Raw genomic sequence first — 15,241 nt, forward strand, 5'->3', positions numbered from 1 at the left:
CTTTGTATTTCTCATACACAAATTTCATTTCTTATCATTTAGCACTTAAAACAATTACATTGTGATGACAGCAGTCCCTTATGAACTGTGCTGCAGTGTGTCTCTACCAGAGCAATTGAATGCAATATACTAAGGAAATGTTCTGTAGAGTCAGTACAGGCAGTTCTAGTCAACCGGTTTTATTCATTTTACTGTTTGTACCTCTGAAAGTGGTGAATGACATCTCTGAAAACGTATTACGCATTTTAAAATAAAATCTTGAAGAGCTTGGCTTGGAAACCTTTGATTTACTTTCCCCTGTGTATTGGAATGCTTAGCGGCAGCAGAATCTTGACTCCTATGTGCTTTAAACAAAGTAACTTAACAAGAACACAGGAACACAATCAATAAGGAAGCACATCGAAGTAAGCACAGAAAAAAGGAACCATCTTTTCGCAAGTGAGATGCAATAACTTACAGATTCAGCATAGGATTGTGGTAGAAATAAATGTACCAAACCTTAACAAGAAACGTTTTATTGAACAGCAAACACTTGATGTACAGGGATAGAAAGCATATAGTGAGAAAGGCAAATGGCTACTAGGTAGAAATACTTTCCCAGCACTTCATTCTACAAACATTTACCAGATACATGAATACAGCATAAATACATTTAATCCATATTCTGTCGAGATTTACAGAAGTCTGTATTTTTACTCTCCAATAGTGATAGTTCAGTACACGAAAAAAGTGTGAATTATGTTTACATAAACCATTCCTAACATCTTAATCTCTTAACTAAATTAACCAGTTAATCACTTTTTACTTCGAAAGCTAAATATGCGTTAAACCCTTCCACCTGTAGCCAACAGGAAAATAACAAATTTCACTGCCAAAATAAAGATCACACAATACAGCATCTTACGGCCACAAGTCAAAACAACAGCTATCCTGTGCCTTGACATTCTATAAGAATCTGGTTCTTTATTGCAACAATGCATCACCACACCATTCTTCCATGAGAAACCATTTAATTTGGTATTTTCTTGATGTTCATGAAAAACACAGTCTCATCCACCAGTCTAGTTAGGGCTCAACTGGGGGACTGAGACGGTGATGGCATAACATGAAAGCTCAGGGAGTGGAGTAGTCAGTCAAACCTCCAGCCAAATGTGCCCAATCATCCCTCCTTGAAAATCACTTATATAAAATAATGGGCAATGGGACTTGTTCTGCAGTTACCTGTTCATTACAATATGCAACATTGTGGTGATGGGAGTCCCAAGGGAATTGTTGTGGAACTTTTGCTTCAGTTCAGTGGTGGGAATTATTAGAAATTGGAATTGGAATTAAATCCTATTACTCAAATAACGAGCATGGCTTACAATAGGTTTAACAAGAAACTTGGAGACTACACTATGATCATCAATATGTATTGAGATACATTCTGAACTGCTCAAATGGGTCATTAATGACATACTTGCAAAGCTTCAGTGATTGGACAAAGCAAAAACTTTTTATATGGTTCACATTATATGGTCAGACAGCCCAGATGATTTTGTCATACAAACAAAGAAACCCATGCTCTTTCATATGGACAACTTAGTAACCGATTCTTCCTTTAACAGCTCAGGGCTTTAGAATATTTACACCCAAAAGAAACATACAATAGATATACATAAATATCAAAAATGGCAACCACTCAACCATGGTCCACATCTTTCCCTCCGACCCATAGTTTTCAGCCAGTGAGAAACAATCCACTAAAGCTTGGTTTCAATAGCAGAACCGGCTGACATGCAATTTATTATAGTGCGATTAACAGTAACCTGTGCCGCGCGCCAAACATAAAGCAACAGCCCATCAGATGACAAGACGCTCTGGGAAACGGGACAGAGAGGCATCTGACACGGTCGTGCTGCCCTGAACTGTAATTGACTGATAAGCGATCATAGCCAAGTTAACCCACCTTAAAGTCAACAAGCCCATCCTCGCTGGCCTCAGTAAAAGGTGCACCAGTTGCTGTTGTCACTGGGCATCAGGCCTCCGGTGATGAGGAGGATGAGGTCCACGAACCACCAGATGCCCAGACCACCCAGGGTCAGCAGCTTGCCCACGGCCGTGCCGGTGTGCCCGAGGCAGAACCTGTCCACTCCAAAGCACCCCAGGAAGAATGAGTAGAGCAGAGTGGTGATGAAATAGTGGCCGGTGTATCTGAAATCACCAAAAGGCTGTGTCAATAACAGGAAGCAAAGACCAGGGGAGCTCATTAAAAGCAACGGAAAATAAAGGTGAACATCCTCTCTGGGCACATTATGAAACCCTACGGTTATTAGTTTGTAAATGCTGCCCTCTAGTGGTAATGTGAGGTTAGCTTCCTTTTCTAAGGCGAGACAGAGTAAAAAGTCAACGTCGAAGTCAGTCATGGATATACAAACTCCTTGGTCCAGCAAAACACTAAGCCACACACGCAAACATTAGTGTGTACCCCAGAGTCTATTGGGGTACCTCCAGAACACTTTCTATCGCACAGAAATTGTGAACCTAAAAATTCTGGTTTCAAAAATAACAGGTTGGGCCAGAGCCAGAACACAGGTGGGTAGAATTTGTTATTGGTTATGATATTACAATTGGTAAGAAACAACCCAAACACTGATAGGGATTATTTAATCTATTTGATTCATGGTCCACAAGATACTGATCGAATTCAAGTCCACGGATAACCAGATGGTTTATCTACATCTCTTGACCATAAGATTAAATTTGAAATTCCAATTGTTATATTTGAATAGACTACCCGCTATTACTAGAAATGTTTCATGGATCCTCCAAACCATAGCCCTCTCTTCCGGTCTTTAGCAGTGCAAGGTAAGTGTGTGTTTGTGTGGCATTAGTTTGCACAACCAGCACCACTCCTTAAATCGACACTCCAATCTGACATCAATGCACAGTTAAAGGGGTGAAGTGGTCTGTGAAGTGAACTGATGAGTGAATTGTGAAATTGAAGTTATTCACACCATAAAATTTAAACATTGGAAACCACAGAGTAATTCAAACCAAAATAACTCACTTAACTTCATACTAGCACAAGATAAAGAAAAGTAAATGTTTGTATTGCACAGCAATTTTGGGGGGCTTATTTTGTGAAAATGCAGACTTTCGCCAAACAACCATGATTTTTTTGCACTCTTGTCTTCTGCAACAACAGTCACAGGAGCGGGATAGAGCAGCAAACGTCGGCAGGGTGTTAGCACCATAAACTGGTTAGAAACAACCCAGTCTCAGCCAGGATTGGGCATCATTTCAATTTCATTGATTCCCGATTCTGCTTATCAAATCCGGTTCTTATCGAATCCCGGTTCCGATTGAAAAAGTTTGGGGAGAGAAGAAATACAACATATTTCAAGAGAGAAAAATGTTGCCTAACTTTTATTCTTTGCACATTTAAGCTATAATCAGTCAACAGTGACAGGATTCAGAAGGTTTCTTTTTCTCTTCATTTATAAAACATTTATATTATTTCTTATAAGGAATGAGCATTACTGTGATAAGTGGGCTTTCTTGTTCTAAAGAAATCACAAACAAGCTGGATAGATGACAGACCAATTGGTAGATTCAACAGACCAGTTGGTTGACACACACACACACACACACACCTCACATTTTTCTAAATATTTGATTCATGTGTCAACACAAAAGAAATGACACTTTGCTAAAATAGTAGCGAGTGTACAGCTTGTATAACAGTATAAATTAGCTGTCCCCTCAAATTAACACAACACACAGCCAATAATGTCTGAACCGCTGACAACTAAAGTAGGTACAACCTTAAGTAAAAATGTCCAAATTGGTCCCAATTAGCCATTTTCCCTCCCCAGTGTCATGTGACTCGTTAGTGTTACAAGGTCTCAGATGTGAATGGGGAGCAGGTGTGTTACATTTGGTGTCATCGCTCTCACACTCCCTCATTCTGGTCACTGGAAGTTCCACATGGCAAAGAACTCTGAGGACATGAATGGCTGTGTTGAGTTATTTTGAGGGGACAGCAAACTTACACTGTTATACAAGCTGTACACTCACTACTTTACATTGTAGCAAAATGTCCTTTCTTCAGTGTTGAAAAGATACAGTGGGGTGAAAAAGTATTTGATACACTGCCGATTTTGCAGGTTTTCCTACTTACAAAGCATGTCGAGATCTGTAATTTTTATCATAGGTACTCTTCAACTGCGAGAGACGGAATATAAAACAAAAATCCAGAAAATCACATTGTATTATTTTTAATTATTTAGCATTTTATTGCATGACATAAGTATTTGATCACCTACCAACCAATAAGAATTCCGGCTCTCACAGACCTGTTAGTTTTTCTTTAAGAAGCCCTCCTGTTCTCCACTCATTACCTGTATTAACTGCACCTGTTTGAACTCGTTACCTGTATAAAAGACACCTGTCCACACAATCAAAGAGACTCCAACCTTTCCACAATGGCCAAGACCAGAGAGCTGTGTAAGGACATCAGGGATAAAATTGTAGACCTGCACAAGGCTGGGATGAGCTACAGGACAATAGTCAAGCAGCTTTGTGAGAAGGCAACAACTGTTGGCACAATTATTAGAAAATGGAAGAAGTTCAAGATGACGGTCAATCTCCCTCGGTCTGGGGCTCCATGCAAGATCTCACCTTGTGGGGCATCAATGATCATGAGGAAGGTGAGGGATCAGCCCAGAACTACACAGCAGGACCTGGTCAATGACCTGAAGAGAGCTGGGACCACAGTCTCAAAGAAAAACATTATTAACACACTACGCTGTCATGGATTAAAATCCTGCAGTGCACGCAAGGTCCCCCTGCTCAAGCCAGCGCATGTCCAGGCCCGTCTGATGTTTGCCAATGAACATCTGGATGATCCAGAGGAGGAATGGGAGAAGGTCATGTGGTCTGATGAGACAAAAATTGAGCTTTTTGGTCTAAACTCCACTCGCTGTATTTGGAGGAAGAAGAAGGATGAGTACAACCACAAAAATAGTAAGAGTATTGAAGATGGGTCGAGGCTGGGTCTTCCAGCATGACAACGACCCGAAACACACAGCCAGGGCAACTAAGGAGTGGCTCCATAAGAAGCATCTCAAGGTCCTGCAGTGGCCTAGCCAGTCTCCAGACCTGAACCCAATAAAAAATCTTTGGAGGGAGCTGAAAGTTCGTATTGCCCAGCGACAGCCCCAAAACCTGAAGGATCTGGATAAGGTCTGTATGGAGGAGAGGGCCAAAATCCCTGCTGCAGTGTGTGCAAACCTGGTCAAGAACTACAGGAAATGTATGATCTCTGTAATTACAAACAAAGGTTTCTGTACCAAATATTAAGTTCTGCTTTTCTGATTTATCAAATACTGGTCATGCAATAAAATGCTACTTAATTACTTCAACATCATAATGTGATTTTCTGGATTTTTGTTTTGGATTCCGTCACTCACAGTTGAAGAGCACCTATGATAAAAACTACAGACTTCTACATGCTTTGTAAGTGGGAAACTCTGCAGGGTGTCGGTACCATAAACCGTTTATTACTATTATCATCCTGCAAAAACAACCAATGAAAAATGTGGTTGTCAGAAATGAAGGTCGAGTACAGTAGCTAGATTCTCCCTTACTTGATGCATGGCACATTCCCTCTCTGGAACTCCCTGGGTCCAGCACACTCAATGTCATCCAGTGCGGTGCAGATGACTTGTGTGTGATTCACGTCTTTGTGTACCTGCCCTCCAAACTAAATCAAGGTGGCGATATAGTTGAATGACAGATGAGATAATACACAGTACAGGACATCTTACAAATTAAGATTTTCTTAGGAACCCTTGAGCAACTACCACAAGCAGCAAATACACTGCATGGGGTCCATAGAAAACAAATGTGGTTGTTGGAATTATGAATGCTTGACTGGCTGAAAGCTATGGTGACTTTTATTGCTTACATATGCCAAAGCTATAAGCCAATCAGTATACAAACCACACGTTTTACAAGAGACAGTATTGCCATGGATATGACAAATGTGTTATTGTTCTAATTGAGGGTTTATAATAGCAATAAGGCACCACTGGGATGCCATACTACATCACATTTAAAAGCATGACAACTTTGTTATTGAAGAATGAAATTCCAACATTTAACCTGACTGTTCAACCTGAAAGGGGGGGGGGGGGGTTTGACATACCTTCCAACAACCATGTCCCATCTCCTGAATGGCAGTGTGGTTCTGTGCATGGTCCACTGGATCTTGACAGTGTACAAACTCATCTGGTCTTCATATGTAGACAGAGAATGGTACATGTTGATTAGTGTATTTTATGGGTGGCGCTTGCGTAGAAGCGATCAGGGCCAAAACATTCTCGACCGCTGTTGACAGAAATGCATTGAAAAGAGCAGAGGTGATACCGAAATGTGGCTCTGTTATATAAATCAAAAACAATACTTACAGATATCTGCAGAGGACTACTGGTGACGGAGGACTGTATTCATATTGGTCTATAGAACTGTTCGTGTGATCAACTGGTAGTATATACGTCGTAACGTTATCTTGTGGCGATTGTTCTCTAAAAGCAGCTTTTGTTGTTGCTCTCTGTCTAGGAGAGTCCGAAGAATTTTGGGAGTGTATTCCGTCCAAACATTGTAAAAGCAACACTGAAAGTAGCAAGAGAACTTGCCCGCATAGCAAAATGTAGTTAATTGAAATCCTAGCCATGTTCTCAATACTGGTTGAACTGCATCTATGTTGTGGTAGCGACCTACTCTGTAAGATGTTTGACTACGTTGGATTTGAGAAGCCGTCCATGAAAGCAATGCTGGTTTATCGTTGAATTGCTAGCTAGCTAACAAGCTAAAATGATTCACATCTACGATAATACCTTATTGCTTATAAGCAGTTTCCTATCGACAGCGCCGCCGTAGATGTGGGAAAATGACATTTACAGGAATTAATGTGTCGTTCAAATAATTAGTGGAGTAACGATTGAAACAGGACCACCAACATCTGCGTCTTGTAAGCAACATTAAAAAACACTTCCGGGTCACGAAAATTAGAAACATTTCAAAATAAAGGAGGCTGACGATTTACTACTGAAAATGGAATACATATTGCCTCATAGATCAAAAACGATTCAATGTTCCACAGAGAAAGCAATGTAGGAAATGTTCAGGAGAGTATGTAGAGTGAGTCAAACCTGTTTAATCATGGTGAATGGTGTGCTACATCTAGCAACACAGTATTGCCTACACACTCTTTAGCCCCCAATGCAAAACACTATAACAGACACTATATATATTGCTCTATACATGAAAAACAATTCTATACGCGAACGTGAATGTATTGTAGGAAATGTTCAGGAGACTCTATAGAGTGATTATATGCACACACAAAATCAAGGGACACCGTGTATTTGTAATTGTTGCTGGCATTTTACTCCGTCCATACCATTGGCCACAATGTAACTCAATGCATATGAAATACATATTGACTCATACAGAAAAAATATACTATATGCCACATTGTTGCTACGGAATCTCTTATGTTGCCAGCATGACGCTACTACAATTACGCTAATCCTGTTTTGTGAGCGTTAAATAGCACTTCCGGGACACAGAGTTTTGGAATTTTTCAAAAGAAAAGTTACTTTAAAAAGTTTTTACTTACAATTTATGAAAATTAACTGTCTAAACAGTGAGAAGGATTCCTATTTGTACATCATTATGTAACATTTCCATAAAATAAAATCCATATTCAATGAATGCAGCCGATGTCGGCAATGAATTGCAGTATTGTAGCCAATGGTACGGGCGTAGGAAAAAAGCCAGCAATTATACAATTAGAACACCCCATGATTTTACACCATATTCTAAGGCAAAATACGACCCCCAGAGGAATTGTTGCAGCCGAATTTTCTAATGGTGCTTGCATGACCACAATAGTGCATTATTAGCTTCTATCTTCTAATAGCTTTTAAATACAATTCAAATACAATTCTAGTAATGAAAACTGATTTATTTTAAATGGAAACGCTGTAAATCACAATTACACGCTAGGCAATGTTGAATTGTTGATTTACACTTACAATTCTACTATAATTGTGTTGATAACATATTAATATACTAGGATTGGGCATACAGTATATTGGATTAAACAGCTTAAGATAAAGATGGTGCTCCCGTGATGTGGATTATGAGTTAATTTACTGAAATGTACAAATGTCTTATCTTTTCTCTTTTTTCTCTTTTAGGTCATTCAATACTTAATTGCAATAATTTGACCATTCTGAGTAGTTAAAGAACTACAATAAGATTTAGGAAGCTAGTATTTGTTTCTTCACAATGGTATTCTGCGAGTGTCACATGATCAAATTCACATCCAGCTAAATCAACAACCATTATAACATGACATGGGTTGTGATGTCTTGGTCTACTTCTGAGGTGTGAAATGGATGGATTTCTTATCTATTTGCATTTCTTTGATGATGTACCATTCATCACAGAATGTTTTGAAATTTGCAACTTGATGAAACTGTACAGCACTTTATGAAACTTAGTAGCATTTTCTGAAATGTTGCTGCATTGTATGAAACTTCACAGCACTTTATGAATCTCCTTAGTACTTTATGAAAATGTGCAGTATCTTCAGTCATTTGCAACACTTTATGAAACCTTGCAACAGATTCTTTAACTTTTCAGCACTTTAGGAAATGTTGTGGCGTTTTAATGAAACATTGAGTTATTTATTGAAACTTTGCAGCACTTCATGAAACTTTGCAGAATTTTCTGAGACTTCGCAGCACTTAATGAACCATCCGAGGCTATTATTATTAAAGCTTTTACGTTTTGTAAACCATCACAGAGTCTATAAATACAGCCGCAGGAAGGTTCAAACAACCCCTACGGCCACTGTATTTAAAATCTCTGTGTAGGTTTACAAAATGTGTTTTCCCTTAATTTTTTGCTTTATATGGATCCCAGGTTATGTAATATATGAATTTGGATCTTAAATGCCGGTAATGTTTGTATGTTTTGTAGTTTTCTTTTTAATGGTTTCGTTTTGGTGTAGGTGAGCGCGTAGGTTGTTTATATGTTGTTGTTTTTTTAGGAACATGTATGTATAAAAATACCAACAAAAAAAATTCCGTGAAGGGCTTAGGGTTTCCCCCATAGTTTAATAGTGAACGATACTCCAAGTAAAGAAAACTCCAAAGGAACTGAACACACTTATAAGCAGACCCGAGACTAGGGGTTTGGGTTTTTGCATGTTTATGGTAGAAATAAACTAAATGTTGGAACTAGATGAAACTGTCTTACTCCAACTGAGTGCCTGGTTTGATTTCTGCACATTCTCAGTTCGATCTAACACAACGGATGACGAAGATTAATGTTAAGTAATGTCGAATGAAATCGCCTTCAAGCGTGATTAGTATAATCTAACTGAGTTGCTTTTTGCGTGGTTTACTTAACCTATAAGAATAACCTCTAGATTGAGCTAGGAAAGATATAAACTACAATTTATAGTGACGTAAATATATCTATATCTATTTTATTGCATCACAAAAATAAGATGCAATAAAATAAGTAACAGTATTAATGTATTGATATAACTTGTGTAATATAACGCGTTCAAAACACAACACTTGTAACCTCTTTCGTTTAAAATAAAATATACCATGAGAATTGAAAGTTGAAACATGATCATTTCGTTATTTAGTTCAAGTGAATTCCTAAAAATATATAGAAACATTTTATAACCAAAAGCAACAGGCCTATACCCGTCACATCAATTAGCCTACACATTTGAATAAATATAAATATACAAGGTTTTGTGCCCCCCCCCAAAAAAATATATAAATATATATATTGACCATTATTTTCAATTTATAACGCACATAGTGAGATCTAGCCTACAGAAAATGAAATAACAAAATTTTAATCATTAGCCTGACAATACTTGCTTTTCAAACAAGTATTAAAAAATCTGAATAGAAAACAAATTTCTTCAATCTGGTTAACGATTTCGTCAAGACTTACATAATATTTTCCAACATGCTTCGGTTTGATAACATAGGTTCAAAACGTTGAAGTAATTGGCTGAGTAAAAACATTGTGGATTTATTGTAATCGAACATATCTGCAATCAGTGAACAACTTAGCCTCCAGAATCATCAACACACAACCGCAACCATTTGCCTATTACATTAGCTTTAAAAAGGTCTATCTATTATGCATACACAGTGCACTATAACACATTTTAAAACGCTTTTTGGTGTGATTTCAAACATTTCTATTTTCATTCATTGGTCTGTAAAGACACTTATTTTAATCGTCAAATATATGACCCTAGGAAGATAAGTCTCTGTATGAATTTATTCCGCTGACCAACTGGTGAATACATTGAAGTTGATCCATACGATCCTTGCTGGTTATTCGTTTCGCTGCTGACGCACCAGAACCCATTGGCACAAAATCGCTATTGACTTCTGGCGTAGGCCTATGTCTACAGTCCAACGGGGATGCAGTGGTGCTATTTCCAGTGCTGTGAAAATAAATGTCTCTATCAACCATAAGATGAATAGATGTTGGGTGCGTGGAACCGTGGTCTTGTACGCTACTAGGAATTGAGTAGGGTCTGAACTGGATACGAGGGCGCCCTGGGCGATTTACTGTGGATGCCGTGGTGGAGAGAGCAGGCGCCGCAGCCTCATAGGAGTAGGGGTATGGGAATATACCACCAAATGGAGAAACCCTGAGGCCCTGTTATAGAAAAAACAAAAAGCAATTATGGCAGGCAGACTTTATTTGGCAGTCATTTTCAATTAATAAGGACTTAAATGAGCCTCTTCATGTGTGTGCGTTATGGGCTCATAACTGCAACATATTGAGTACTTCTTCTGAATTAAAAAGAATGGGCAATTGTTGGGCAATTGTTTGGCATACCTGAGATGGCATAAAATGCTGCTGAACGTTCGAGGATAATCCTGATGTTCCTGATCCTGTTTCCAAAGAAGATACTGGGGTACCAGTCGTGCTCATTTCGGACAATCCGCTAGACGATACAGCTGCCAGCATGTGCCCCATGGCTGCCGCTGCCACATTTGAGAAAGTTGTTCTGTGGAAGTTGTATAGGGTAGGGTGTAGGAGACGGTGAGCGACACCCAAAGTGTCCAAAGGATATGAATAATAACGGGAAAACCCGCTGGGATGATGGAAGAGCGCCTTTGCTCCAAAGCAACGTGTCATGCCGTCAGCTTTGATAGTCACATTATCCTGTTTTGGATCATCTGAGTCAGCTCTGGTATAAAATGAGTCGGTTGCTGGCCTGTCTGCTAGTCCGTCTTGGGTTGTGGTAACATTTGGGTCAGGGGTTAGTTCTTCAGTGGTTGAGATTTTTCGCACGTCTTGTCCAAAGCTATGGCCATCTCCAAATTCTTGAAAACGTTCGTTGTCACTTTCGTAGAATTCTAACATGATTAGAAAATGATTAAATGCATGTTGTTTATAAAGGAAAACAAGACGAGGATACATATTTATAAAACCTCATCACATGAACTCACCAGTTGATTTTGAGTTCCCAGCGGTTTTCAGTGAAGCCTCGTCAAAACAATCACCCGACGTGTCTTCGTCTTCTTGCATTTTCGTCCCACTGTACTTCAATATAGGTATATTTATCACTAGTTGTTTCCTGCTCAGAAAAAGTTTTTTTTTAGAAACCCATTGACAGCGTTTCTAAAAGTTTTTTTATAGGTTATACTGATTTAGTTTTTTATTTCACCTTTTTTCTCTTCTACCATTGCCAGTGTCACGGAAACCCTTAGCGAAAGGATTGTTATCGATTTTCAATTGTGTAATCTGAAAATAGAAACAATGACTGTATTGTTTATAAACATTAGGCCATCGATTGCTTTTAACATTATTATCTTAATCAGACTCATAAAGCAGCCCAGTATCCATTAAATGTTTCAAATGAAATATTTTTGTAAGCGGTACCAAAACATATGCAAATTAATTATAGTTATAGCTAGGCCTTTAGAGGGTTCTACCTGAAACCTTAACATGTTCTTAAAGGGTTCCCGTAAGATGACAGCCAGACAACCCTTTCTGGATCTTGTTTTCTGAGAGTGTAGGCCTATAACCTCTTTACAAATGTACAAATATGTGTGATTCATGTAATGAGCTATTCCCATATCCCGGAGTTACCAATATAACAGATATTGTCCATTGTTGCTTAGTGAAATGATGAAGGGCATACCTTATCGTTCTGATATGCAGTTACAGCAATAAATTCCGTCTCAGGAAAGACAAATGTCCTGAACGTGCTAAAAGGCAGTTTGAGGATGTCGTTGGCCCTCACAATGTGAAATCTCGGCTGGTATTTGTGCATTGAGTTAAGAATCGTCTGTAAATGAAGACAGCACATATTTAAAATAACTTATTCTTATCATTGACCATAAGAAAATCTAACAATTCAGTTTATGAAAAGCAAAATACGTTAGTCAAAATGGTTGGCAATAATAACTATTAGGCTAAAACCATACTCATGCATTTGTAACTTACAAACCCATGCTTGTCCGAGATATTGTTTGTCAATTTTAGTTTGTGAAAATTGACAACTTTTGACATCCATTCTTCCCCAGAAGCAGGGCTGTCTGGGTGTATATACATCCGCTTTGGCATTTCAGGATCTGCTTTTCCTGCAACCATCCAACTGGAGTTGTGAAACTTGTACCTGCTGTCGTCGGCCGCCACCATGTCCATAAGCAAAATATATTTCGCCCTTTTGTTCAAACCAGTACATCTAGCTTTGAACGGTGGAAACATGCGCCTGGAGAAAAGAAAAAAAAACTGATCTGAAACCGAAGTCCCATTAACTTTCAAACATTAACGAAAACCGTTATAATATGGTTATGGATAATCTTTCAAACCATGTACCTTCCTGATTTGGTTATGACCATTTCAGTGCCGAATTTGTGGAACTGTTTCCAAAGGTCCTTTGCCTCCAAGTGAACTTTTGGATCATCCTCGATGACGTCCTCGTTCTTCAGCGTTTTAGGAGGCCTGAGCGTGGCAGACGGGTTTGCAGCATGCTGTTCCAACGAGGATATGCACAGGATCGTTTCGGTGTTGCTCGGATCCAACGTTGGCTGTCTTTGCGCTACAGGCAAAGTAAGAGACTGTTGGGAAGTTACCCCAGTGGCAGGGTAAAACGACGGTTGATGGGACATCATTGTGTCGAAGCTGAAAACCGAAGCAGTGTTTGGTAAAAACGGATGAAATGCCATCTCATGATGTAAGTATTTCTCGCATTCGAAAGTGAATTTTCTCAAGGTAGGACAAGCGGTGTCTTCTTTCATTTGTAATGTTTGTGCTAGACTGTCTGTGCGATTTCTCAAGCTTTTTAGTGTGTCGTCATTTTATCGTGCTGAAATGTATAAGTAAACATTTCTGAATAAGTAAGGCACATCAATATGGTAACTATGTACAGAATTTTCGGTGGGTCAATTGCATTAGTTTGTGTTTAAATGAATCCAAACAAACGCAAACGGTTGCATTCGATAAATGTCCATCTCCATCTCTCATTCCAAGTAATTTTCTTGTTTTATTTTTCACGCATTGAACTACCAGGAGAGAAAAATGAAACCTGGATAATAGCAATATCCCATCAAATACCTATACGTGCGCCTTGCTCGCGAATTGTCCAGATATGTTGTGACTCAGACGAAGCCAGAGGTGATGTTTCCACTTTGGAGCAGTTTTATATTACATAATGGGTGTGGTTTCACAGGTCAGGTGGGAAAGGAATTCAGTAGGCATTATGGTAACAAGTAGTGTGGATTTGATATGCAATTCTGTTTCAATGCCATCATCATCAAAAGTTTTGTTTTCTATCATCAAAATTTCCCGAGAGCCATATATTTAGTCCTAAATCAAGGATTTATACCCGTCATTGCAATATGGAGCTGTCCACATGCACGTAGTGCTGAAATTCACATCTCATCAATCATTTTACTGTGAAGGTTTGATATTCTCCTATCCACATCGTCTTGCTCAGATCTAACAAACCATACCGGAGAAGGTCAGTGTGGTCTGCAAAAGTTGCAGACATTAACCTTCATATTTGCTTAAAGATTTATCATGAATCAACTGTTTATACACAAGTCTACACAAATTTGCAACATTTGTGATTATTAAAAGTATTTTGGTTAATACATAAACTCTATAAACAAGACTTCCGTTTTGAATAATGTGACAATCCACTAGTGGGCCCTTTGTTTAGATTTTTTCAGTATAATATGCAAATGATGTACATGGTTCTATACCATCTACAAATAAAATCCAATCTCAACATCAAATAGTTATTTAATCATCCAAATAAAAACTTTCAACAAATAAGTCTCGCAATACCACCCGCAATGCTGGTATGCTTTTTAAAAAGTATTGACTTGTGCATCAGTCTTTCCTCACCATTTCTATGCCTGTGGTTTCCTGGACCCATACTGTGACAGCTTTGTGACATGAGAACAGTGCTGCATGGGACAGTCTACATGGCCTCTGCTCTGCACAGCTAGCAGCCAGCAATTGTCCTGGCTGGATTAGTCTCTGGATTTGGTTACAGGGTTTTTATTGCTCAGTGGTCCATGGCAGGCTAGGAACGTTCTAGTGAAACCCCTTACTGAGTGAGAGCGGCAGGTTCGGGACACAACGTCTCAGACAGGTGTTCCTGTGTCATTGGTTTGCTTTGACAAAGACCAGTGATGTAAATTTTCTTTTCTGCAGAGGTTTAGAACTGGATCTTTGTCTATTGACACAAGGCATCACTGGTACTCTCCAGGTTGCTTCAAGTTAATCATCTAATGCAATGCAGGAAGTCCCTATATACAGTGCAGTGCTGGAGACCTGACCCAGTGAATCAGTATAACAACCTAACTGATTGTGACACGTAGAGCCTGGCAGTGAAATCAGGAGACTACTTGACATGGATTATTTATTTTTTTGTAGTTTCCCCAACATGCCTCTTATCAAATCCTGAGCTAAGTATTCTCTTCTTTTGGGGTTACCCTACATAAAGAGCAACGGGGTGGGACTGATGATGACCCAATCTTTTTTTTGGCAGATGAGGAAGGGGAAAACCCTGCCGGTCTATCAGCCAACTTCAAAGGCCCAGTAAGTAATCTGAAACAGGACAGAGAATGAGAGCAAACAACACGCCTGGCTGTTACTGCGGGCTTGGCCACAAGCT

General features: G+C 39.0%; 2 protein-coding genes across 2 annotated transcripts; both read right to left on the reverse strand.

Annotated features, from left to right (window-relative positions):
- Positions 1-499: 499 nt before the first annotated feature.
- On the reverse strand, positions 500-7,032 carry tm2d2 (TM2 domain containing 2). Its single transcript, XM_010876660.3, has 4 exons — positions 6,453-7,032; positions 6,191-6,278; positions 5,631-5,746; positions 500-2,193 (listed from the first exon to the last, which is right to left on the reverse strand). The coding sequence occupies exons 1-4, from the start codon at positions 6,716-6,718 to the stop codon at positions 1,980-1,982; spliced, it is 684 nt and encodes a 227-aa protein (XP_010874962.2). The 5' UTR covers positions 6,719-7,032; the 3' UTR covers positions 500-1,979.
- A 3,027-nt stretch (positions 7,033-10,059) lies between these two features.
- Positions 10,060-13,403, reverse strand: tbx3b (T-box transcription factor 3b). The gene is made up of 7 exons (XM_020052454.2): positions 12,934-13,403; positions 12,559-12,826; positions 12,254-12,400; positions 11,777-11,853; positions 11,559-11,686; positions 10,942-11,465; positions 10,060-10,758 (listed from the first exon to the last, which is right to left on the reverse strand). The coding sequence occupies exons 1-7, from the start codon at positions 13,353-13,355 to the stop codon at positions 10,345-10,347; spliced, it is 1,980 nt and encodes a 659-aa protein (XP_019908013.2). The 5' UTR covers positions 13,356-13,403; the 3' UTR covers positions 10,060-10,344.
- Between the last annotated feature and the right edge of the window lie 1,838 nt (positions 13,404-15,241).

The sequence above is a fragment of the Esox lucius genome, chromosome 13 (assembly GCF_011004845.1).
Source record: "Esox lucius isolate fEsoLuc1 chromosome 13, fEsoLuc1.pri, whole genome shotgun sequence".
NCBI lineage: Eukaryota > Metazoa > Chordata > Actinopteri > Esociformes > Esocidae > Esox > Esox lucius.